The sequence below is a fragment of the Sylvia atricapilla genome, chromosome 8 (genome assembly GCF_009819655.1).
Source record: "Sylvia atricapilla isolate bSylAtr1 chromosome 8, bSylAtr1.pri, whole genome shotgun sequence".
Classification (NCBI taxonomy): domain Eukaryota; kingdom Metazoa; phylum Chordata; class Aves; order Passeriformes; family Sylviidae; genus Sylvia; species Sylvia atricapilla.
The window spans coordinates 27,366,911-27,392,961 of NC_089147.1; the positions used below are offsets into that span (position 1 = coordinate 27,366,911).

Consider the following 26,051-nt stretch of genomic DNA (forward strand, 5'->3'; position numbering starts at 1 on the left):
CCGCGGCTGGCCCCGCCTTCAGAGCGTCCCCGCGGACCCTGGCGGAGGCGGCTGCGGGGAGGCGGCGGCTCTCGCCAGGCGGGTTACCCCGTTCCGCCCGGCTCGGGCAGCCCCGCTCAGGGACCCGCCCGCCGGCTCCGAGGGCCGTGCCCAGGCCCGGCGAGGCCCGCGCCGCGCCGCAAACTACGACTCCCGGCGGCCACCGCGCGGACGGGCGCAGGCGCGGAGGCGGCGCGGGCGGCCGAGCGAGGCGCGCGGCGATTGGCCTCGGCGGCGGGGGGCGGGGCGCGCACGGTGACGGCAGGAAGGAGCGGGGGCAAATGGCGGAGAGATGGTCCCGGGGCCCGTCCCGAGCGCGGCGATAATCCCGGCGCGGAGGAAGCGGCGCCGGAGGAGGCGGCGCCGGGGGCCCTGACGCCCGCGACACCCCGAGAGGGTCCCGCTGCCGGAGGGGCGGAGGCGTCCCGCAGGCCCAGCGCTTTTCGCGGGCGGCGCTTCGGCGGCCCGAACCCGCGGCCGGAGCCACATCGGCCGGGCCCGCGCCCGGCACCCGCCGCCACCGCTGACGCCGAGGTGGGTGCCGGGTAAGGGGCCGTGCGGGCCCCGCGCCCCGCGGGCGGGAGCTGCCGCCGCGGCCCCCGGCGCTGTCCCGCCTGCGGGGCCGTGTGGGGCCGCCGCCCCCGGCCCGGCGCGAAGTTGTGGGGCGGGAGTTCGCTCGGGGCTGAAGTGCGGGCCGGGCCGGGGCGGGGGCGGTCCGCGGGCTGCGCCGCCCGGCCGGGCCGCGGCCGCCCCGGGCACTTGTGTAATGTGGGCCGGTGGGGCGGCGGGGCGGGGGAGGCGGCCGGGCGGGAAGGGAAATGACATCAGGGAGCCGTGGGGTGACCCGGTTCCGCTCGCACCCCCCCGGCGCGGGGGGGAGGGAGGAAAAAAGAAACTGTCACCGTGGGATTTCATCAGCTCCTTCTGCCTCCGTGCATTTAACCTATTTTTCTTTCCTTTGATTATGTAAGAGGAGCGGTGTAGAGAGGAGCGATGAGTAGGGGTGGCTGAAGGGCTTCCCGGGGAATTACCGGGTTTTTTGTCTCCGGCTGGTCCTCTCGAGTTAGGGCTGGGAAATGCGGGAGAACTGTGTTTCGGTTTTTCCGTGTGTTTCCGTCGCTTGCACCGCTCCGAATGGTGCAGCACAATGCAGGAGGGAGAGGCAGGGAGTGGAAAAAGAGTGAAATTCACCCAGTGTTTGATTGAAACTCTGAGTGAAAAATCAAGAGCAAATTGTAAGTAAAGAGTAAAAATCCTGTTCTGTTGATGTTCTCCTGTAAGGAGGCACCTTTTTCTGTCCTTAAATTTAACCTCAATCTAAGATACGAGTTTACAGCATATTTATTTTTTCCTGATACTCATCTTTTAAGTTACGCACATCATAGTGAGTATTAATTTGGGGTTTATATTTTGATTTAAAACTTCTTATGAGATGAACTTAATTTTGAAGTTTATAAATAAGAAAATGTGATTCTGCTTTCTGAAAATGAACTCTTGACTACAGGAATTTTCTCTTTGGACCTGCAACCCACAAGCCATAGTTTATATCTGTCATTATTTTTGCACAGGCTGGAAGTGTAGTGTCAAAAATACTTATTTGAGCCCTTCTTATTATGCTTAATATAATAAATACTTATTTTGATTCTTGAGGATTTAGGGGAGGAAAATGTGCTAGTGGCGAGTGTTGTAATTTTTTCTTTCCTGTAAGCTGTTAGAAACCAAGATATTAATAAATATTTTGCTTTACTTTCTAGAGCTCAAAAACCTGGCCTTTCTGGTCTAAAATATTTTGGTTGCCATTACAAATATTTACAAGCATCACCAAAATAAAACGGGTAATTTAAATTTAATTTGACGTTTGCTTTATAAAGTACATGTAGATAGAAAGTAGAAAATTTGAGCTACCTGCAGAGGAGGAAAAAAAGAAGTTTGGCAGTGATGTGTGTGGGGAAAAGAGGAGATGGGATTAAAGAGTGCTGTCTCCTAGGAGCAGCCAGGAGCCCTCTGCAGTGGGCTTTTGCAGCACATTCTGCTCAGCAGATAAACACCTGCCTTTACCTTCCCTTGGCTGGACTGATGGGAGAAGAGCCTTTCCCAAAGTGGGTGTTCCTGTAGCTCTTCTGCACTGCATCACCATCTGCCTGGTAAACTTCTCAAGTTCACGTTTCATCATTTTAATTCACTGAAATTTTTCTCCATGGATTTTCTCCTCCCCATGAATTGCTTGGTTCCTGTGAGAAGTGAAGGTTGGCTTGGTCTAATTGAAGGAGATTATTATTAATCTTGCTAGAATGAAGTGATAGAGGGACATTTCTGGAAAGCAGGCTGGCAATTTTGGCAAAAGTAAGGCTGACACTTCAGGTTGAGAAACTCTTGAGTGTTGAGATAAAAATTAAAACAGAAACAACAGCATATCGCATATTTGGGAAGTAATGATAAAGCAGTTGTATTGAACAAATAGGTCATGGTAAGTTCAATAAAAATATTTTAACTGCCATTTTTCATATACTTTATATGAAGTTAGTTAAGACTTCAAAAGCTAGCTAGCTTTGATTCTATAGCTTGAATAACTGTCTTTTTAGACAGACTTTCTTCCAGTATGGAGAGGAATTTCATAGAGAAAGATGAACTGGGTTAGATTCAGGCTGACTATAAGGAATTGAAATTTCCTATCCGTGTTTGGGCCAAGAAGAGAGAAATAGTGGTTCACAAAACAGATACTAGGGTTTGGGGTTCATGTTGTCATTCGTCCAGTAGTTGAAGTATTTGTTTTTGGGTAAAAATCCCCCAGGTGGTCTGTCTTCCTTCTCGAGTTAAACAAAAGTAGAAAAAGAGCACATGCATGGAGCTCTTAAATGTGTTCTTGTTTAATCTGCTGATTTTACACTTATGTTCTTCTGAGCAAGCTGTGAAGTGGCTGTGCTTGTAAGAGCCAGTGAACAGTTAATGGTTGCCACTGGCCTGTTTGAGGTGTCCTCCATGTTCTGGTTAGGAGTGGATTGAGCCGTCTCTGTTCGTGCCCCTCAGTGAATCAGATTTACTCAGGAGGGATTGCTGTGCACCACGACTGAGGTGGATGGCAAAAACCACATCATGCTACCAAGTAAAACACTTGCTGAGGGAGTCTGAGTGTGAGAGAAGACCATGGGATGGAGTTGTCATCATTGTCATTAAGTCGTACTTAAAATACATCTACAGCAATGTGAAATATTTGGAGAGTTTTTGTGTTTAACTGGCAAGAGGGTTTTTATGCCACGCGCTGCCGTTGGACTCCAGGAGGGAGCTGCGTGTTCAGATGTGGTGTAAATACTGCTGAGTTGTTTCATGATGTTTATAATAGTGCCTTTTAGACTTGAAAATATAAAATTAGAGCAAAGCAATGCCATTCTTAGAAGATTTTTCTTAAGGGTTCATTGTGCCATTGGTTTATAAGTGTGCAAGCAACTGAATTTTGATTTATTTTAGTGGCTGCTTAGTGCAGAACTTTTTGCCATAATGACAGTTACATGTGAATTAAGGAATGAGTCTAGAAAGAAGCAGATGATGGATCTGTTGCTTGTGTGCAATGTACATGCCTGGTGCTCATAGGCCCAATAAAGGGTGGAAGTAACAATTATTTGTGCTAGAAGGTTGGTGAATTGATGTTTTTCTTTCTTTCACAACAGAGAATATGAAACAGGAGCCAAAATGACATCCCGATTTGGAAAGACCTACAGCCGGAAAGGGGGAAATGGCAGTTCCAAGTTTGATGAAGTGTTTTCCAACAAACGGACCACCCTTAGTACAAAATGGGGAGAAACCACCTTCATGGCCAAATTAGGACAGAAGAGGCCCAGTGTCAAACCAGATGTTTCTGATGTTCCTAAGAAACCCAAAGTTGAAGATGAGGTAACAGAGGATCCATTTGGGTTTGACAGTGATGAAGAATCTCTTCCTGTGTCTTCAAAGAATGTGTCACAGGCTAAAAGCTCCTCTCAGCTGGAACCTGGTGAAGCTGCTCAGTCTGAGGACTTCACTCCTCTACTTGAAGCTAACAGCAGAATTAATCAGCCAGACAGTGGAGAAAATGTTGCCTCCAGCAAGTGCATACCTTTTGACAATACTGTTCCTCTCTTGAAAGAAAAGAGCACAAGCAAAAGTGTGGAAGATGGAGAATGCAAAGGCAGCAGTGCTAAACTTGTAACTGCAGGTGTGTTTGCTCAACTGTCCGTGTACTTCTGTTTTCCTCTGATTTCTGCTAATCTCCCTTTAGACTTTGTGTTTCTAAGGGCTGGTTGAGGGTTCTGATAAAACTGTGGGGCAATTGTTAATTGTAGGCAGTTGTAGAGGATACTCTGTTTAACTAAAGCAGGATGAGGCATTCTGCATTTCCTCCACTGCTCTGAGGCCTGTGGCTCTCTAATCCGTGTGCCTGCAGATTGAGGTACAGTGCTTTAGCTTCAGTGCAGTCCGCTCAGTCCAGTTATTCCATAAAATGGAATAACAGCATTCCTTTTCTACAATTGCTGAGTGCATTTGTGGTTTTTAAACATGCATTTTGAATAGTGATGGGTTAATGGTAGAATTTAGTGTGGGTATGTGTTTACAGCCATGAAGGTGCAGGTACAGCTTAGGCCATGCTTTGTTTCTTAATTTGGGTGTAAAAAGTAGTTTTCTGAACTTCAGCTGCACAAACATTTTCTGTTTGTAATTAGCACAACACAACTCCATCAATGTGTACCTAAAAAATTTCAGACCTGTGAAACTCATTCTGTCAGACCTCCTTTTGGAGGTGTTTTGGGCTCTGGAGTGTTTGTAAGATAGCTTAATACTTTTCAAGGAGAGTTCTCATGGAGCTGAACATCACTGTAATTTTCTTCAAGTCATTCTTGGAAAAGATCAGATGTTGTTATATCTCAGGAGAGGCTTTTGTATAATGGGCTGATTAAACCATGGCTTCTATAATTGGGTAGAAGATCACATTAGATGAACCTAGATGAAGATGACACCTACTGACTTGCTCTGGGTTATCAAAATCAATTTTAATGAGAAGAACTTACATAACTTCATTTCTCAAATATAGTTAACCCAGGGATCAGAAATTTAAGTGTACTTTTTCAGTTGTTAATGCGGTAAACAAGAAGATGCCGAATACTAGAGTTAGTCACAGTTCAGTTATTTTTAATATATATGTTAGGGATCTAATTCAAGAAAACTCAGGAAATGCTGATCTGAGCTGTAGTTTGACAGACACGTTTGGTAGGATGTGTAGTTGTCTTTTGATCTTGCTCTTTATTTTTGCTGCTAAAATATTTCTTGCTTTCATATGGTTTTCAGCAGCTATCTATAACTATGATTCATCTTCAGACTGGAAATAAAGTTTATGGGATTTTAAAGTTTGAATATAGTTTTCATAAGAAATGGAGTAAGTCTATTCTCCAGTGTTTCTAAGAGAAAGAAATAGTAATGAGTTTCATTGGTTGTTAATGAGAGATTGTAGTAGAACTGGTTTTACAGAGAAATGATTTCCTTGGAGACAACTTTTGTCAGAACAATATTTTTCTGGTTGGAAAAGAAAGTGAGAAAGCTGTGGGGGGAGAATGTGATAGAGCTCTGAAAATTCATACTGTGTGAAAGGCCAAGAGGAACAGACTTGAGCAGTTTCATTAGTGCTTCCTGATTCCGGTTCTGTGGAAAATAATAAAATATTTAGCACAGAAAAACCTTGCTAATTTGATGCTTATTTAAATTCTAGAGCTCCTTGCTAGACAATACTCTGTATATCACAAATACACAGCTCTGAACAGAAGGAAGCTGATGAATCTTGGGGATGAGTCTGTCCAGCTTTTGGGTGTGGTGGTGGTCTGAATGCAGAGGGGGAGGTTACTTGAACAACAGTTTACTGAAGGAGTTCTCTTCTGCGAGATGCTCTGTGGTATTTGTTACTGATTGTAGTTCAGACAGAAGTAGTGAAGGACAAGGTGTATCTTGATCTGATGGTTCTGTTCTTACAGAGTGTGTTACGTTCTGTTGACACTCAGACAAATGAAGATAAAAACCCTTTTCATATCTATCTTCAGAGATGAAATTCAGTCGAGAGTGAATCTTTGCAGAGCGTCCTAGGAAGATCTTTGGTTTCCTTACCCTTATTTAAAGACTGCAGTCTTGGTGATAGTGTTTCTTTTCGTTCGTGTAAATAAAACTTGAATGGTTTAAGCTGCTGTAATGCTTGTGTGTAAACTGATCCAAAACAAATAAAAGTTCTCTCGTTGTCTCTGAGGACGTTGCTCAGCACACTGAGCAATTAGAGATAGTGGTGTATAGTCAGCCAGTGTAAATGTAGGTGCATCAAAGGCTTCTTTGTTGTAGTGGCTGTTGAGTAAAGTTTAATGGGGGGGCTCTTTCAATGCTACAGAGAGTTAATTTGATTGATTTGCGGTAGAGTTCTGGAGGAAGAAGGGACTTGGGCAGAGTCTAAGTGTATGTACCTCAACTGCTTACCTGTCCTCGCCCTCTCCATAATAATTTTCCCCTTCCTGGTGACTCTTGAACTCCACCAGGTTCAACCAGATTTGTCCAAAGGGCTTATAGATCGTTGAGACAGCAAGCTGGAGTATTCCTGATGAGGAAGGAAAGGGCTGGGGGCCGAGAGGGGAAGCAGGCGTGTAGAAGAACATGAATATTCCCAGTGTAAGGAAGACTGCCATGTGAGCTCAACCTTAACCCACATACTGTATCTCTGGGTATGGGAAACTAGGCTGTGTTGGTACTGGTATTGGAGAACGTGCCTGTTTGTTTTAAGGTGCAATTTGCTAGTCTTGGTGCTCATACTGGCTAGACAGTGCCCGAGTAAAGGTCTCAGAACACCCAGAGAGCATGAGCCATTGTATCTTAATTCTTAACCTAGGTGAAGATAATGCTAAGAGTTAGGCTGAGTTGAAAAACCTGACTTACCATGGCCATGCACAAACTGAGAGGTACAGTTAATTCTGCTCCAGTTGTATTATCCAGCCTCAGTGGCCATTTCTTTGGGCATTAAAATGAAGGTGATGCAATGTCACTTAATTTTTGCTAGTGTTTGGTATTAAAAAGCAGTTGACTTGGGGGTTTGTTTAAGTAGTTGTGCAGCCATGTAACACAGTTAAGGATCTGCATCCTTTAAATTAAACGGTAGAACTTGCTGGTCTTTCCTTTTTTTTTTTTTTTTTTTTTTTTTTTTAATAGCCTTCAGCTAGTGCTTGTAACAATCTCATTTTAAAGGCTTTGAGAAGCTCTTAATGTGGAAAGCTTCTCATAATCTTACCCTAATGTTGCTTGATCAAGACATAATACTGTCTGAAGAGTGTCTCTGAGTAATCCTGTATGTAGCAGGTAATTTGCAGATAGGGGTTTAGGTAAATTTGAAACAATGAAAGACTGCTCAGTGTTAATAGTTACTGTTAGGTCATCTTTGTGAAGGTAGGGAGAACTTGGTAGCTAGAAAGTAAGTTGTGTCATTAGAGAAATATCACACTGGTAGTTCATATAGAGCAAAAATGCAGCTAGTTAGAAAATGAGGTTTTTAGGAGAGAGTCTTACAGTAGGCTAAGGTGAAAACCTTCAGAACAATATTTGGATTTTTGAAACAGTCTGGTGGGATTTATTATTTTTTTAACTGTTGAACTTACTCTGTAAGGCATAAACTGAAATAGTATTTCACGCTGTAGTCATCTGTACATAAGCTTTGGCATAAAAACATGGCCTTGCAGAGCAGATTTTATAGTTTGCTCTTTTAGGATATTTGTTAGCATGTAGGTTGGATTAATGTAGTACGATATTTCAGATGAAAATGAATGTCCAGGTTTGAATTTTGGGAGTTGGTATGGCGTTTATATGAATGGATCATTGTGTTTCACTTTGGACAGCTAGTTTGCCTTCTCTGGGTATTTCAGTTTAGGGAATACTTCTGGCATTGTAGTGTGAGTTTGTCTTTTGACTCTGGGTGCTCTGGTCCTTTTGCTGTTATGCACCGTGCTGAGTTGTGTAACTCCGGCCTTCGGAGGGTCTGGTCCAGGGGGTTGATACTCTTCATCAGAGAAGGCACTTTGGTAAGAGAGGTGTTTCTCATCTCTGCGTACTTCATGTTTATGGACTATGAGAGAATATTCCTTTTCTGCATTAATGTTAAGTGAAAAAAAGAATTACGTAGTTAATCAGGCATTAATGGTGAAATATTTTAATTGGGCATGAATTAAATCTGGTTTGTTTTAGAGCCTATGAATTTATTTCTGGAAAATGTGCTTTCCTTGCTGTGGAGAAATGGAATGACTTAAAATATCTTTCCAGACTACAGAAGGCATAGGAATTGTGTCCCTTTCTGCTGTGTTGTAATGTTAAGTACAGATTTTGTGGTGGTTGTATTGGCAATGACCTTTGAGGAGGCTCTTTAAGATTAAAAGAACAAATTATTTTTTTTCCCCTTAACATTTAGAGCAATAATGAAAACAGCTATTCCTCATCTTGTCATTTGTTACTATGTACTGCTATTCAGACAGGTTTTGTTCTGGCAGTAGTTTTGCTCTTGGTGCTATAAGAGAGCATTTGTCTGTTGACTGCTATTTGATTCTTTTGCTTTTCTGGGTAGTTCTTAATGCCCTCATTTTTCACTTGGGGCTGGTGCACTTGTAGGTAGCAAATCAAAATGGCAAGTGTAGTTCTTAAAAACTTGTGCTTGTGCAGTGCAGGAGCAAAGGGATGTGGCTGAGCACACTCAGCTGCCTCTTGGCCCAGGATGCAGACTCTAGTTATGGTTGGTTGCTGGAAAAGCACAGAGTAAATTGCAGAAAATGGATGCCCTTGAGGAAGGAGATGGTTGAAGTCATCAGGTCTGTTCCTGACATACTATCCTGATGGTACCTTAGTGACTCTGTGTGCAAAGCCTCTGCATCCTGCTTATGTGGGTGGGGAGCCCTATCTTTAGCCTTAAGTTTCAAATTCCCAAGTGCAGGTTTGTTACATAATTGCATTTGACCACCAGATTGGTCAGGGTATTCCTTTCGAATTGGTTTTAAACTTCCGGTTTGTGTTTAACACTGACATGGATGTAGAAGGTAAGAGTTAGGCCAGAGTAGTATCTTTCTTCCTCTGCAGAGTTTTCGAAAGTAAGTTATTTACTTTGTGAGAAAGAATTTGAGTTTAGTCATTTTCTGTCCAAAACTGGAGCAGAGTTGGGGGAACCTGAATGAGGCCTGGGCATTTGGCACTCTTAGGAGACAGCTGGCAGCAGCCATGATTAAAAAGAACTGCAGCTGTGCTCTGCCTGGGTCAAAGCATTAAAAAAGTGATAGCAGAGCAGGGGAAAGGTCTGCCAGAAAATATGTGCCCACAGAATTTCAGTTTTATAAGGTTTGTTTGGATGGTAGTAGTTATGATGGGTTTATCCACATAAAGTAGATAGCTGGGGTTTTTCCACAGGTCCCCTCTTCTTTAGTTGCTTTTTGGTAAGTTTTCTCCTTTTAGAGATAACCCCTTTCCTCTTGCACACAGTTTTCTTGCTGTATCAACAGCCCATGTTCAAACTGGTGTGATTATTGTTCTCTTTATTTTTAACCTGCTACTTCTTTAGTGGTGGCTTGTTGGTTTTTCCTGAGGTGTTTTTCAGAAGTCTGAAATAGCTGAAATTCTTTTTAAATCTCTGTGTTTATACTTGCTTGCTAAAATGGCAATACAGAAAAATACTCCAATGTTTAGGAAAGAATCTGATTTCGGCAACATGTTTTTCATAATGACAGGGCAGTTCATACTATGTATGTCCATGTACAGAGACCATGGAACTTTTTTCCTTTTATCTCTTGTTCCTCTTTCCTATACAACTGAATTTTGCAATCCACACTCTAAAAATCATTCTTTCTTCATGGTCTTGTACAATGAGCAGTTTTTAAAAGATCATACTTTTGACTGGGTCTCAGTTTTCATGCTTTAAAAGTTGAAGTAGCTTTGCAGTGGAAGCAGTTGGTCAGTGCTTTGAGAAGAAAAAAACCCTGTTAAGGTTCATACCTCTCAAGTGGGCCTTGAGCATGCAGGCAAGCAGAAACCAGTAGGTAAGGAGGCCATTTCAGACTCAAACTGCTGAGATCTTATTAACTTGATGGAAAATGTTCTTCAAGTTCAAACTTAGTTCATATTTTCATTTAAGGAACTGCTCAGTATTTATTAAAGATTTTTGACATACTCATGAGTACTGTCTCAATGCAGACTGACTTAGCTAAGTATACACTGGTTTTCACAATTGGTTAATGTTGCTGTGTTATAGTCTGCTTTAATTTTTTTCTGTAGCAGCTCACCCTAGAGAGGTTGGTGACAACAGGTATTTCTGGTGTGTGTGAGCCCCTCATGTTGCCCATGACACTTAGAAGCTGTTTATTTCTGGCTTACTCTTGCTGCTCTGAGCAACAAATGCCCTTCTGAGCTTGGAGTGGGGAGGAATATGTCTCTCATTGGACTTTCCATGAGAGGTGAGCACATGTCAGGCTCTGACAACTCTTGCACTACAAAGTGCAGCAGTTTTTGCCCACTGTATTTTTTCCCCCTGAAGGTTTGCTGGACAGGCAGCTGTGCTGAGCACACTGTGTCTGGTTTGGCCAGGTACATGTGTACAGATGGATTTGAAGGTGGTATTGAGAGATACAGTGCTGTGAGGTGCAATGAAAGATGAGAGATACCAGAATGTCTAGTAATTGATAGCCAAAGAACTGGAAGAAGAGGGGTAAGACAGTTATGCTGTTACTTCAAAAGCCGTCTTGTCATAACATTAAAAATATTGCTTGAGATAAAGGTAAGTTTAGTTCAGTGATTAATTCAGTGAATATTTTCTGCACAAGAGGGGAAGGTGGCCATGTCAGCCTCCACCCCTGTGAAAGGCTTCCATTTAAATAAATACAAGGACTTTTTAGAAAGTTGTTCACTTGCTACCAAGTGTACCAGCATGACATAACTTCTCGGAGTGCCCCTTGGTGTATCACATCTTCCTGGTGGAAAAAGGTGTATGAGGAGTTACTTGTATGGCTGAAACAGGGCTGCAAGGTTAGAAGCAGTAATGCTGTGGGTAAGGTTCAGCCTTTGTTGGGCTGGAGCCAAGGCACTGGGGGATGTTGTGCCAGCAGCACGTGCTGAAAACATGAAAATCTTGTTAGGCACAGGGAATGAAAGGAATGGCCTATTGGAGATACTGAACAGTGTGTTACCAGACTGACAGATGCATGCAGGTGATTTGAGAGCAGAAAAGGTGTCTGAGGTGTCTTCTGTCTCATGTTTAGAGGAATAGCTAACTGAAATGGAGACATAGTGTCACTGAGAACTTAGTTAAGACTGCATAAGAAATGATTTTTTTTTAATTGCCTTAGAATTTTGATATTCAGGGTGCTCAAAAAGGAAACAAGATGAGCAAATGATTCTTAATGAAAATAGTGCTGTCATGGTGGTAAATTAATTCCCATCACGGTAGGGTTTTCTGTGAATCTTTTTGTGCAAAAGAAGGCGCCATTTAAAACATCTGCAAAGACTCATACACTGTCTGTCCCACCTGCATGCAGACTTGTTGGGAATTCAGTTACTTAAGATTTTGTAATCATAGCTATGGATGTGGTTCTATAATTTCAGCTATTTTAGAGATGGTCAGCCATGAAACTGGTCTTGGGAGTCAGATCTTCTGTCTTTTCATACCTGCAAACAGGCACTGCTTTTCAAGATCTCACAGGCATTAGATGGATACTTAATTCAAATAAATTTTGGCCATTTCATAAATTGTGTGTTTTGTTTCCGTGGGCTTTTTTCCTGAGTTTTCCAGTTCTTCAGTCATAGACAGAAAATGGATCAAGGGAGTTTAGTCTGCAACCTTTTTGTCTTCCCAACCAAAACATTTCATTTCCAGTGCATAATGAAATTTGTTCTCTAATTTGGAAAAAGGCATGACTTCTCTGCAGTTCCTGGTTTTCTGACCAAACCAGAGATGACACTGTGTGTCTCAGTTGGGCTCTCTTCCTGGACATGAGAGATCTGATAAAAGCACCTTTCCTTTAGCCTGGTCAGCTGCAAGTTGCAGAGTGAGGTGATGTAGCTTTGTGCTTGAGAACATTGGTGGTGGTGTAAACGGAACCATAATAAATGTTTCCAAGTGCTCAGGGACATCAGGCAGAGCAGCAGCTCATAGTGAGCTTTACAAACTGTTCCCTCCATCCTGTGTCAGCGATCTGCTCCTGAGCTGTAGCCTGTTAATTGTGTGTGCTCTCAGTAGCTGGAGGGTTCTGAAGGCCCTGCCTACAGTTCTTGATGTTTCCTTTTCTTGCCACCACATCTTGGTGTCTATTGGAAGAGAAGTCAAGAAGAATCTGAAGATGGCATCATGCTACTGCCTGCTCTCCAGATTTCGTTGCTTCTGACTACTTTTATTATTTGCAGTGATTGTGGTAATAGTAAAAGAATGTGCATGTCAGCTAATACTGAAAGAAATATAGCTTGTTTGTTTGTTTCCTGTGAATAGTAATCATGTTTTTTCTCAGTATTAAAGCGAAGGCTTGTACAGTTACTCACACAGCAGTGAAGGTGTGTAGGGTTTCATGCTGCAAAGGCTATTGAAGGCCATATGCCTCTTGTTTACAGCTGGAAGGCTACTTAGTTTGGCGTTAATTAAGAGAGAGAACTAACCCAAAGTTCAAGTTAGTAGGGCTAACATGTAACACTGGCAACTCCTCCATGAGTACATGGGAAGGAGTAAGCCTTTATTTTTCATATGTGATAGTGTTTTGACATTGTGACATGGTTTTTTAGCATTCCAAGCCTAATATTCTTTTTGTGTTCTTCGGTTTTCTCCTAACATTTGTGCTGTTCAGCTGGTTTTGTTCAAACTCAGCACGGTAAAGACAGCTCTCAAAGACCCAGTGCTGTTTGAGGTGTGGTCTGTGCCCTTGCCTCGGTGCTGGCTGCGTGGTGCAGAGGCAGAGGAGGCTTTAGCTGGTCCCTAATCCCCGGGGAGGCAGCAGCCAGGGCCCAGCGGCACATGGAGCCGGCACATGTCGCGGTGCGTGATCCGCAGCAGGCACCGTCCCCCTGCCGCAGGCTGCTCTTGGGGAGCCTCGGGGGGATGATGGCTCAGTTGTGGGCCAGCTTTGCCCTGCGAGCCCTCCATCTGTTCAGGGCAGAAATTTACACTAGGAGACCAAGATTGTGCTCCGAGTAACACAACAATAGCAGATAAGGTTCTGCAGCTCTACCACTGAATAGTTAACTAAAACATGTAATGTTTGGCTGTAGGCAATTAGTGTTCGACTGTTAATGATGATTTGGTTTTTATGGAGCTGAAAATGATGTTTGCAGGCTTGGAGCCCAATGACACAGTCTTGTAAGTTGAATGGAAATGAAAGAAAAGTGAAACAGGGGCTAGGCTGGAGGATAGATGCACTATGGTGGCTTGGTTTTCTTGCCCAGAAGAGTGTTTGATTTCCTAAACGATTACTTTACTTTGTTTTGGATTCTAATTTGGTATGTGCTATACCTGAAGGATCAGGGTATGAACTGTTAACTCTTACAGCTTCAGTATTTGGTGGAGAGAGTTTATCTTTTCTCTAAACCTCATTGTTTCCTCTGTCAAACTTTTACTATTGTAGGTGCTTAAAGAAAAAATGAAGTTGAAATGTGAGTTCAATTCATGTCAGAATTGTCAGCTGTTGAGCTGAAGGATGTAGGTTTCTTATCTCTAAAAAAAAATTAATGTCACTTAAAAAAAAGAGTGAGGGTTGTTTAATTCTAGTATTGCCTTCTTCATTTTGTCCTTGACCTTAAAAATGAAAAGGGAGGAGGTAGTGCCACTGGCTACCTGTGATAGTCATGAGGCGTTTACTGTTATTGTTGAATGTGTAGAACAACATTTGTTCCATCTAACAAGTGAGTGCTTATAGTGAGTGTTTTTTTAAAATAAGATAAGAACAGAATGTTATCTTTATATCCATCTAGTCCATGTAAGTATAGATGCATGTTTGTTACGTTTTAAGGTTTGTTACTGAAAGAGCAGTGGGTTTTTGACAACTCTTACATTCCTGCTGTTTCAGTGTTTGCATGTATCTATATATTATAGAAGAGTGTAAACTTCATTGCCTTATGTAAATTTACTATCTTGCATTGTCTGAACTTGAAATTTTGTCTCTAGGGTAACTTCATTAAGGTTACTTGAAATAATGTCGTCACTTAAATATGGTTTTACAGGTATTGTAATATGCATCTGTGTGTCATCTCATGTTTTGTGGCAAAGAGTGCAAGTTTTACTTTGGCTTCGTTTTTTTTTTTAATTCATCAGCAATGCTGAAGACAGCTCTGTCTTGTTATGTGACATAAAGTAGAGCACGAAATAAAGCAACTTTTAGCGATTTAAACAGAAAATAACTAATGATTACCACAGAATATTGTTATGGTTCCTAGGGTATACAGTGTTTGTACCTGGAATGGGGAGTTATATGCTATTGCTGATTCTAAATTACTTGGGAGAGTTATTCTGGTATTTGAGCCCTAAAAGAGCCTAATTGCACTTGAAAATAGGAAGTTCCATACCTCTTTTGGACTACAGAATATCTAGTAATTCACAATTAGTTCCTTTTCTCATATTTTTTTTCCTATAGTCATACTAGCTTCTGCTGTAGTAGTTGCTGCCAATAAATACTGTAATTTTTAAACTCAGGGTTATTGGAATTGCAGTTCCTGTACACCTTTGGGCAATTAGGAAGTGATTAGCAGTACTTTCTGGTATTGAAGGTTCAGGCTGACAGCTATTGACCCACTGAGGAGATGAGAACAGTGGCTTGACAAAGAGTCCGTAGAGGAAGTATTCCTCTAAACGTCACTGCTTAGTTTTCCAGTCATGCATTGTGATGATCCAGTTTTAGAGCCAAACTTTCTACCTGGTGTTACGCTAAAGAGTTCAGTGGTTCCATTTTCCATCAGCCTTGTTACTGAAGATAACCTCCTGAGTGTTACTGAGCGAAAACCTCCCTGTAGGTACTAAGACTCTTGAAGCACTATGTTTTTTAAAAAATTTTGGTGCCTCAGAATCAAGGGGGAGGTGAACTGCCACTTTTTTGCTCTTTAGGAGTACCTTGGTGTGCTGTGTTAAACTAGGAACTGAAAGGTAAAATTGAGATGCAACACTTGGTTGATACTTACTGAATCTGCTCAGACAACTCAAGGTTCAAAGCTGCTGATGCTCGGGTTGCACAAAGGCAACACAAGTCCTGCTGTGAACATAAAGAGCTGTTAGTGCTCTTTGCCTTTTAACATTTCTCGGGAGTGTAATAAACCCAGCATCAATAAAGCCATTTGACCGGGCTAGAATGGATTTGTTACTTATTAGTCAGCTGAGCTGACTGGAGAAAGTGATTTTGATCACATTTACACATGAGGAGAAACAAGAAGTTCTCTTAGATATGGAACAGTAATGGTGAGGCTGCAAAACGGTGTATTTTAGCAAGGAAGTCTGAAAGTGTTTTAAATTTAATTTGCTGGTTTTGTGTTGTGGTAATTGTCAGCTTCAAAATAATATTAAACACATGGGAGAAAGGAACACACTGTACACTGTCAAACTCCCTCTCTGATTACAGAAAAATTCATTTTGATTGTGCCTCTTGGATTATGGCAAGCATGAAATTGAAATGGGAATAACAATATTGTTTGTATAACATATTGATACTGAAAAATAATAACCTCGATTCCATCTTGGAGATAACAGGGTTAGGGTTCCTTGTTCTTTGAGGAATTTAGGTTTGAGTTTTGTGTTTCATATATTCTGTGAAAAGCTCTTCTTATTTCTAGCTGAGTATGTATAGCTTCTGTGAAAGACCTCCGCTGAACTCCAGAAAACTTAGCTGCAGTTTATCAGCTATTACTTGTCCTGGTTCTCTGAGGAATTTTAGCAAGGATTAAACCAATTCCCTGCAAACTGGGTTTGATAGCCATTTGTTTGACTAGAATTTTCAGTACATTAAAATTCTTCTATAAAATATATGTGCAAGGATGGCATTGAGATGATGCCATTTTAATGTGAAAACAAGTGAGCCAAAGTCGCTGGAGCAGTGCTGATGCTTGTTTCCCTCAGCAGGAGGTTGAAATCTTCTGGTCAGCGCTGTGAAAGGTCTGTGCCACTTGGGTGAATGGAAGCTGATGAAATTTAATGTGGTCAGGGCTAGTGCTGAAGAGATGCTTTAGCCTTTATTTTACTGATGGCTTCAGGAAGCTTTTGCTGCCTAAAAAATTTGAACCTTTGGGGTTGCGTTCTGCCAGTGGAGCCCCTTTTATCACTGTAGTGTTCTGCACATGTCTTCTGAGCACATTCTCTTCTAAAGTTTTTGTTGTCACTTGGCACTGTCCCAGTTGCTTCAGTGTCTCCAGTTTATCCCATCATGTGCTGCTCTTCTGTGCACTGCAGTCTTGTGCATTGTCAGACTTCTTATCTTGCTTCTGCTGGCCCAGGCGGCCATTTCAGTGCCAGCAGTAACGGCAGGCACTGCACCTGGGGTCCTGTGCTTGGTGATACTGTCTCAGAAATTTCCGAGAAATTCTTCATTGCTGGGAATAACCCTCTCATAGTGCTGTGTGTGTGGTGTCAACAACAGAGGATGGCTGGTGCAGTCATCATGAAACTCTGGTACCAAATCCACCAGGCTTTTGCTGGCATTCAGGGAAAACAAAAGGAATGGTTTCCCTACCAGTTTAGAGGTGGAGGACTTAGTACTTGCAGTATTTCCTGGCAATTACTATTGTGTGAGTGCTGGTTGGCTAGAAACAAACCTTAAAAAAACTGACTTGTTATAGTGGAACATGTTCTCTGGGCAGTGTAAGATGTGAGTGTGGCTAGGGGTTGGAGAAATGCAAGGATAGCTTTTGGCAGCAGCTCTTCTTCAGAGGTGCAGAAATTCATTGCATAAACCTGAATTTCAGAAGTGGTAAAAATAAAATTTGTGATGAGAATTGTGTTTTTCTATATTTCTTTTGTAAGTCCAAATATTTTCTTTTGAAACAGCAAAATGAAGTGACAGTTGAAGTTGTTTGCTGTTTTATTCTTGTTCAGACTACAGGAATAAATTATTTTCTTGCGTAATAAGAGAATTTGTAGCTGTTCTTTATCTCTAGTTATTCACTGTAAATCACTTGTGTGTGAAAGTTCAGTAATTGTCTTTTTTGAAAATTTCACCACAGAGTTCCTCCGTTTTTTTGTGTAGTTTGCCTTGTTAAATAAGTGGTTGTGTGAAGGTTTTACCACTGTCTTTTACATGATGCACATATTTTCAGAGTGATACTTAAAGGTGGTTGTTTTTTTTTTTTTGGTAGAAATTCCAAGAAGACTTTATAATAGCAAAACCCTTAAATTGGAGGGCTTAAAAAGTATAAACCAGGTGGATAAAGACCTCTAGTGTTCTTTATCAATGATCACTGAGTATTCTTTGTTGTATTGTAACTTTCCAAAGTTGCCCACATAGATGACTTTTTAAAAAATATTACATTTTAGTACTAAATATATCTTTTCTTGTAGATAAAATCCAGAACTTGAAAGAAGATAATGGGAACAGTCATTTCATCTATGACAATGCTGGAGACAGTAATAAAACCAATGCTGAGACCACAGACACTTCTGGATGCAACACTGAAGCCAAGGACTTGTCTGATTCTTGGGACTCCCACGTGGGAAAAACAGATTCTTCATCAGAAACATCTCAGACCAAGGGGCCACTAAGAACTCACTTGTATGAATGGGAGGATGAAACTGAAGACACCAGAACTGGAGAGTATATATTAGCTTTTGACAATGAACATCTCTCAGAGGTGAAGAGCAAGGATGAGGAGTGTGATAAAGAAGATAATGAAAACCCAAAGGAAGCCATTAGTGAAGAACTCGTGCAAACTATTCCTAGGCCAAGCAACTGTAGGACATACTGTCGATCCAACAAAGCAAAGCTGCAGGGGGCAACAAATTTTGACAAGCTAATGGATGGCACTAGTCAGTCTTTATCCAAAGCAAACAACGAGTCAAATAATGATGGTCTGAACCCAGGAAAAAAAGTTTCTTTAAGTAGCGGGACCAGTTTTAGAGGGACGGTTGGACGGACTAGAGACTACACTGTTCTGCACCCGTCTTGCTTGTCAGTTTGCAATGTCACCATCCAGGACACCATGGAGCGCATGGATGAGTTCACCTCAGCAGCCCCCACTGACCTGGGCGAAGCTGGGCGCTTGAGGAAAAAAGCTGACATGGCCACCACCAAAACGACAACCAGGTTCCGACCCAGCAATACCAAATCCAAGAAGGATGTCAAATTAGAGTTTTTTGGGTTTGATGATCAAGACGAGGGAGGGGGAGATGAAGGCGCCTCTAGAAGTTCTGGGAGTTCCAATTACAAAATCAAGTACTTTGGGTTTGATGACTTAAGCGAGAGCGAGGACGAAGATGAAGAGTGGCAGGTAGCAGAAAGGAAAGCCAACAAAAAGCGAAGTAGAGCTGTACCAGCTGCTTCACTACAGTCAACCTCTGATGGCAATGAGAACTGCTCCCAGGACAGCCAGCACAGCACTAATGCAGGTCAGTAGAACTCTTTTGGAATACATGGGTGATGTTTAATTCTAATTCACGTCAATATTTTGGTTTTTTCGCAGTATACCTAGGAATTTGTTGAACAATGCCACTGATTTGGAAACCTATCAGTTAAACTGACCTGAAATCTAACAGTTAAATTCACTTCTCCTGTGGTCCTGTCTGGTGTTTCATATCTCTGTTCAAGTGTGCTTTATAGCCCTTGATCTCTTGCCAGAGGTAGAGGGTTGTTTTTTTTTCTTTTCCAACAGAAGATTTGTACCTTTTTGAGAATAAATATCTGTGCCTGGAAGGCAGGTATCCTCCCACAGAGCCTCCAGATCAGCCCACAATTACAGAGCTGAGTGCTCACATTTGAGTAGCTCTTAAGAAATGAGAAATATCTTTTTCTGCTTTTGGATGTGTTGGTAGGCAGTTTGGATCTTTCTCAAGCTCCATCTTATCTGAGGATGCACGACTCGAGGGAGAGGCTGTGGGGACCCATGGAGTGCCAGTCAGATAACTGACTTGGGGAGAGCCTCTGCATATTTGTTTCTGCTCTTGTTTTGAGTTTTTAGATATCCCCTTCTTCTGTACAGGTTTAGGGGTGGGATGTGTGTGTACTCATATATATATATATATGAGTAAAACTGTGCACGTGGCAGCTGCTGAGCAAGTTCTGGTGGTTAAAATCCTTTGTGAAATTAGACTTGCTTGGTGAAGAAAGAAAGGAATAACTTCGGTGGAAGGTTGCTTTTAGCTCTTTTGTTTTGAAAAAGTCTAATGCCGAAGAATCACTTGTGTTGGAATAAATATTTCAAAACACTGCCACTGTTCTATGGAACATTTTGGTCCTCCATTTTGGAGCACGAAGCATGAGACGTTTTATCAACTCACTGAAGTTGTTACGTTTTAAGACTTGGGCCAGATGTATTTCATTGTGATGGGGAGAGAGGGTTTCAATCTAGCCTTGCAAACGTTGGGGAAGCTGGGTGGGTTTTTTTGTTTCCTACAAATAGCTTCTGCTAATTTAATCCAGAAATAAAATTTCAGAGGAGAAAATGTTAATTTTTCTGTTCTAATTATAGCTGTTTCTAAAACCAGAATTTTCTGTAAGCCTTTTAATCAAAAGTAAATGTCACTGCTCGGGTTTTTTTTGTGGATTTGAAAGGAACAAATGGATACTGATGTTGTACAAGAAGATTGTGTTTTCAAACAAAAAACCCCATGATTTGTTTTCATAAAATTTACTTATGATGAGACACTTGGGTTCCAGCCTCTGTGGAAAATGGGTTTATCTTACAGGGCTGCTTAAGAAGTACTCTTAGTCTCTGTCTCTAATGAGTCTTTGTTCAGCCATTTATTCCAAGGGAAAAATTTGCTTGTACAGCTAATGCAGCTGAGATGCTGACCCATCAAATTATCCTTTCAGCTGCTGTCCTCAGAAGTCTCAAAATATCTACACTTTGCATTTGGCACTGCATTCACCAAGCAGGCCTTTATACTCCCAGGTATCGCAGATGGTTTCTCTGAAATATTTTCCTAAGAGATTTCCATGGCACAGGGAGATGTAAATTTTTGTTTTGTTGCTTCTTAATGCACTTCTCCACTTCAGCTAAGAGCTACCTCTCAGTCCCTCTGCTGGGAGATGCTTCCCCTTGGTTTTGCATCTCCTTTGCTCATTTGATTCTTGTTTTGTGCTGCTGTTGGCAGGTGAGATTTGACTTGCAGGTTTTTTTCTGAAATTTGAAAGGGTGATGTCCTGTAGTACAGAGTATGAAAATAGGGATTTTCACTGATGTTGCCCTAAAATTTGTGGGACTCCTTGCTAAAGTTCAGACTATTTTCTCTCAGACCTTTGCAAATTTTGAACATCATGATCGCTCAGAACAGCCATCACCAAGAGTCCTTAAATGTAGTGATGCTGAGCCTGAGAATTTCTCAAGAACTCCTGGGTCTAAGCCTGAAGTTGCAGTAAAATGTGACATTGCTGTGAGGTATTGTCTTTGCATACTGAAAAAATGGGGCTTCTACATCCATGGAAAGTGCCAGCTTTGACTCCAAGCCTGAGAAACAGCTTTCAGAACATCTTGCACAATAAAACCCTGTCCTGAAATGATGGACAGTACTGAGAGGTGCTAATGCTACCTGAGTTCTGTATGTGCTGTTCTTTCTTTGTACTAATGAATAAATCCCCAGATAACAATCCACTGTTCCTGTTCCAGGTTGACTAGTGAAATGCCAGACTGCCTCTCTGAACTGCAGCCCTGGAAAACCCCAAGCCTGATTTTGCTGTTCTGTGCATAAAGAATGTTACATGGCATAATGAGGATTTTGAGAAACTTGATGCTTTTGATGCGTTCTCTCACAGCCTTACTTTGCCATAGTACTGGTTAGGTTACTTGCCATACTCTAGGTGTATTTTTATTAAACATATTTTAGAACCTTAATTTAAAACATGTGACAGATTTTCTAATGAAACGTTACAAAGACTATTCCTTCCACTCCTCTGTTCATAGAGGGAAAGCAAGTGAATAATAATAACAATGATACATATTTGAGTGTTTCTACAAATGAAATTTCAAGAAAGCGCAAAGACTACAGAACAGTATTGTTACTGCAGGAAAAATTGCAAAACAGGTAAAGTCAGTTTTGGCTTTCATTGAAAAACTTTGTCTGTTGTCACTTCTATGACAGTCTTTTCTGCTGAAGTGGTTATAAAACCCCAAAAACCCCTCAAACAAAAGCCAAGCAAATAAGACTCCCAACTCTGAAAAAAACCTGCACATTTTAAATTCCTAGATGCTGTCGCCACACTTCTCTTTTTAATGAAAAATACTTGATCACCTTATTAGCCTTAGATTTTTACCAAAGCATTAAGTTCTAGTAAAAGTTTACTTTTTATTTTGCCGTTGCAATCTAAAATTCTCTTAAATTCCTCTGTAGCAGCTGAGTGAAGCAAAAGCCCCTTTGGCTTGTGAGTCTCTCGGCTGGATTCTGCCAGAATGCCAGGGGCTAAAAGTACTGGTGAGACTTGATTTGAAACACTGCTTTTATCATTTCAGTGGCTGGAGTACAGGATGACTCCAATGAGGAGAAGCTTTATATTAATATTATATTATTTTATTTATTATTAATATTTATATTAAGAATACTGGAAGAAAGTGACTGACTTGACTGTAATAATCAGTGGGGAGTTGTAGCCAAGAAAAATGTGTATTGCAGCTTAGTCTTTTGCCTTCTGAATCAGTTCTCATTTTCAGCTTAACCTTCGTGTCATCAATTCATTTTTCCTTTCAGTGATCCAGATGAGATTCCTGTAATCTTTTTAGGTAATGTAGCTTTTGTATATCATCATCCAGCACTCAGGTCAGTTCTGGTGAGCCAACTTGCCCTATTTTTTTTTTGGTTTTTTAATTCCTTTGCATCTTCTCAAAAACTGAGTCACCTTCATTGGGTAAATATTTTGAGCCAGTTAAAACTACATCAGAGTCCTCAAAGTCTACATCAGAGTCCTGTTTGGACTTCAAATCCTTTTGCAGAATGACCTTGAGACACTGAAGCAAAATACCTTTGTTGGTCTTCTGGAAATTTACTGTGATTGTTGCCTTAGTTGGTCTTTGAACATCTTTCCATGTCTAGCCAAGAGAGGCAAATTATCTTAAAGATCATAAATGCCTTGAAAATGATGGGACAGAGGAGAAAAGGCCTCACATGCTCCCATGCTGCAGAAAAGGTCAATATGACAAATTTCTCTGTGAGGGGGCAAACACTTCTAGAAAAAGCCATACAGGAGAGAGCCAATGGAAACCAGGCTTCAGTAGGGTCACTGCTTAAACTGCTTGTGTGTTTGCTTCTCTCAGTTATGTTAACAAAAGACTTCTCCCTCAGACCCTGTTTAGTTTAGATTTAAAAGTCTGCTAAGATATTGTATGCTTGCTTTCAGGGTACCTAGAAGGCCCCCAAAAGCACTGCTCACACAGAGGCATTCCAGGTAATCTTGCTAAGCTAGTAAGTGTTTGATGTGCTACCAACCTCTGAAAATGCAGAATTATCCTATTGTAAGCAGGAGTTGAAATGTTTTTGTCAAGAAGTTTCCTTGGATTTAAAATCAGCTAATTTAAATGGGAGAGTTCAGAATCACATGGGAGTAGAACTCAGACAAGGAAACTGAAGATAATGTTAAAATTGTGGCTTAGTTAATGCAGAGCATTGTTAATCATTATTGAAGGCAATGCCAGGTCCAAGTCATAGCACAGAGCGCAAGTTACTGTTGTCATTTCATGGGTGAGGCATTTTGTGTTGCTAGAGTGACTTCCATATTGGTAATGGCTGTGGTCAAGTAAATTACTTTTTAGCTTTTAGTCTACAATAGGACGGGCCAGTTCTCTTGGTCTGACTTCCTTTGAGAATTGCATTCAGGGCCTGACTTCTTCAGAAATATTTCAAGCCATTTGATTTTACTCCTTAAATTGGCTTCAGCAAGAACTGAGTTGTCTTTTATATAGATTTGGAAGAGTTTTGCATTATTTAAGTTAATAGAAATTGGTCTGCAGTATTTTTCCTCAGTTACAGTAATTTGATCAAGCATTTTTTAAAGTCACTTGTTTTCAGAGGGGCTGCTGATGCTGTGTTCTTAGGCTCTTGTGACACATGACACAACTACAGTGATAACCAGTGGGATAGAATGTGAGAGGCTGGTTCCAAGAGGGGCCTTGCAGCAGGCATCCTGCCAGTCGTGGTGCTGCCAAGCCTGTTGAAATTTACTGCCATTTGGGAAACTTTAGAGCTTTATTTTAAGATTACTTCCATTTCACAGTTTTGTGTCCTTAAAAATGTCATTAGAGATTGGGCTGCCTGCTTTGCCTTTGCTTGCCTTCTTACCCAGCTTGGCTGGTCCTGTGTACTCAGGATTAGAGTAACCCATCCCACTTGTGTTTTTGCAGTGCACTTTTCAAACAGCAGCAGCTTCTCAGGAATAGATTGGTTTTCTAAACAGCTTGTCAGATGAAACAGTGCTGCTCTGTGCTGGTCTTTATTTCCATCTTGAAATTTTTGGTAACTTCTGGTTTGAGCCAAGTAAACCCTTTCCCTTGTCTCCAAGGGACAAAAATTTAATTTGATGAGTGAGTTGCAGATTTGCAGTACTGGAATCAGTGGTAATGCAAGTATTGAATCCATTGAAAGGCCATGTCAGCAGTTCCTTCTGGCTGACTCTTTCCTGAGCTGATCACTTTTTTTTTTCCTGTTTACAGCAGAATAAGCAAATACAAACAGGCTGCCTTCATGAGAAGTGAAGCAAGATCAATTCTTCTGTAATTGTAGTGTGTTCTTCTAAATCTCTTAATCTTACACTTTTGAAGAACCCACTGTGCTGCTTTTTTCCTCTGCTGCTCAGGGTTGCAGCAGTAAGCCAGCCATTAGTAAGCTCATGTAAAAGGTACCCTGGGGTGTACAGGACTATGGGATGGGAAGCAATAGCCTGAAGCTTACCCAATGGGCAAGAGGTGCTGTAATGGTTGTGACGTGCACCTTGTCATGCTTCTGTGTATTACTGCAATCCAGTCAGCAAGCCTGAGCTGCATCCAGGACCGTGCTTGGCATTAAAGCTGATTTTTCTGATGAAGATTGATTTTTTCATTATGTAAGTTCAGTAGCTATACATGTGGAATTGTCAGATGCAAGAAATGCTCTAGCAGTTCAACAGCTTCTAAAATGGTTGTTCCGTGTCTATATTTACCTTTAGCAGATCTGGAGTTTTCAGAGGATGCATCTGGTGTGCTTGAAGGCAATAAGAAATCCACAAATAAACAAGGTGATAAATCTAAGGAAAACACCAGGAAGATTTTTAGCGGGCCAAAGCGGGTGAGTAATAATGCTGAGACCAATACAAAGTTCTTATTTTACTGAACTCCTCAGTGTTGATGTTTATTCTTATATATGCAACGGGGCTTTTGTCCCAGTTTATAGCTGCACTTGAGATCATATGTTGGCCTTTAAGATTATTTCTGGAAGAGTAAAATATTCAAGTGCAAAATTTTAGTTTTTATTACTGAAAGTTTCACTTTTCAGGTTCACATTACTGCTGTGGAGAATCAGACTTGTAATGTAGATGCATTCCCTGGAGAGGATTTTTAAAGCAAACCGTCAGTAAATTCTGTGTATTTTACTTCATGGTTTGTTGGTGGTTGAGACGGGGATTCCTTTGGTCTCTTTTATTTACTCTCCTAAGAAATACCTATCATATTACAGGATTCAGCTTTTCTTAAAACTTCAAATTGGGCAGTGGTGTAGTCTTAATAAGGGTAAGTGCCTTTTTAGCATTTTGGTATAGTGAGATTTTCTTTCAGTTGGAAAAAAAGGTGACCTCCAATCCCAGCCTAGTCTTCCCCAGCTGTGTAATAGTCAGTATGAAGTTGCCCTTTCATAGCATTAAAAGAGTTTATTCATTTTCTTGGTTTTGGAGAAACGTGTGTTGTCTGTCATTATAGGGTACTCAGGATTTTGAGGATTTTCAAAATGTGCATACAGCAAAAATTGAGTTTAGCCACCAGGTAAAAGTTTGCAAAGGGTAATCTCCATTAAATGCAGCTTTTATGACCTAAATGTCCAGAACAGATATTTCAAATGCTCAAGGCCTTTCCACAAGCTTTTTGCATGACCTGCTTGTGTTACCTGGTGGCAACAGTCCCTGTCCTCACCATCATTGCACCCCACAACAGCTCGAGGAGGAGGAGGAGGGAAATGAGCTTGTATTTGTCCATTCCCTTTGAGTTCTATAGGTTTTGCAAGACCTGGCAGCTGGATGGTACTATACAAACTGTCTTTTACAGGTGTTCAGAATGTGCTCTTCAGTCCAACAGTTTGGAGGAGTTTTTAAAATTATTTTTTCCTAAGGAATTTTAATAATTCCTCGTGAAGGTAACTAATTACTTGTGGTATAGGAAAGTTTCACTTGAAGTAGTTTTTCAAGGTGCCTTTTTTTTCTGGTCTTCCAGAACCTGAAGATTTATTATCTTCCCGGTTGTGTTGATATATAACATTTTTTTTATTAAAAAAAAAAAAAAAAAAAGGATTTGTGGAGGGGAGAAAGGATTACAAAGTTGGTTTAGCTCTCAGAACATGCAGGGGAATATTCTTGTGTAGGAGGGTACCTGACTGGTATGTCCTGTCTATTGTGATGCCCTTTGAAAAAAGTGTCACTTGTTGCTTTGACTTTGGACAGAATGAGAAGTCCTCCCTCCAGAGTCTGAAGTCAGGTAAGTGAGGAGGGTGTTTTCAGAACTGAACTACTTCTTGAAGATGGAACTTCCTCAGCTTTTGCTGATTAAATAATAATCATCTTCAAATTCAGCTGCTTATCAGTGAACGTGTTACAGTACACTGTGAAACAGAGATCAGGAAGTGCAAATTTGACTGTAACTTTTTCAGTTGTATTTTTAACAGCATA

General features: G+C 41.3%; 1 protein-coding gene across 8 annotated transcripts in view; it reads left to right on the forward strand.

Annotated features, from left to right (window-relative positions):
* The first annotated feature begins 278 nt into the window (after window positions 1–278).
* WAPL (WAPL cohesin release factor) overlaps window positions 279–26,051 on the forward strand; it is a 64,549-nt gene continuing 38,776 nt past the window's right edge. The window contains exons 1-5 of one of the 8 annotated variants that reach the window (XM_066324186.1): window positions 279–573; window positions 3,705–4,228; window positions 17,567–18,610; window positions 22,548–22,595; window positions 24,348–24,466. In XM_066324186.1, coding sequence (XP_066180283.1) covers window positions 3,727–4,228; window positions 17,567–18,610; window positions 22,548–22,595; window positions 24,348–24,466 — 1,713 coding nt within the window. In that variant the 5' untranslated portion in view covers window positions 279–573; window positions 3,705–3,726. Of the gene's footprint in view, window positions 574–910; window positions 1,275–2,060; window positions 2,184–2,330; window positions 2,507–3,704; window positions 4,229–17,566; window positions 18,611–22,547; window positions 22,596–24,347; window positions 24,467–26,051 lie in introns of those variants that run through there. The other 7 variants (XM_066324188.1, XM_066324187.1, XM_066324189.1 and 4 more) reach the window with 7 other exon arrangements.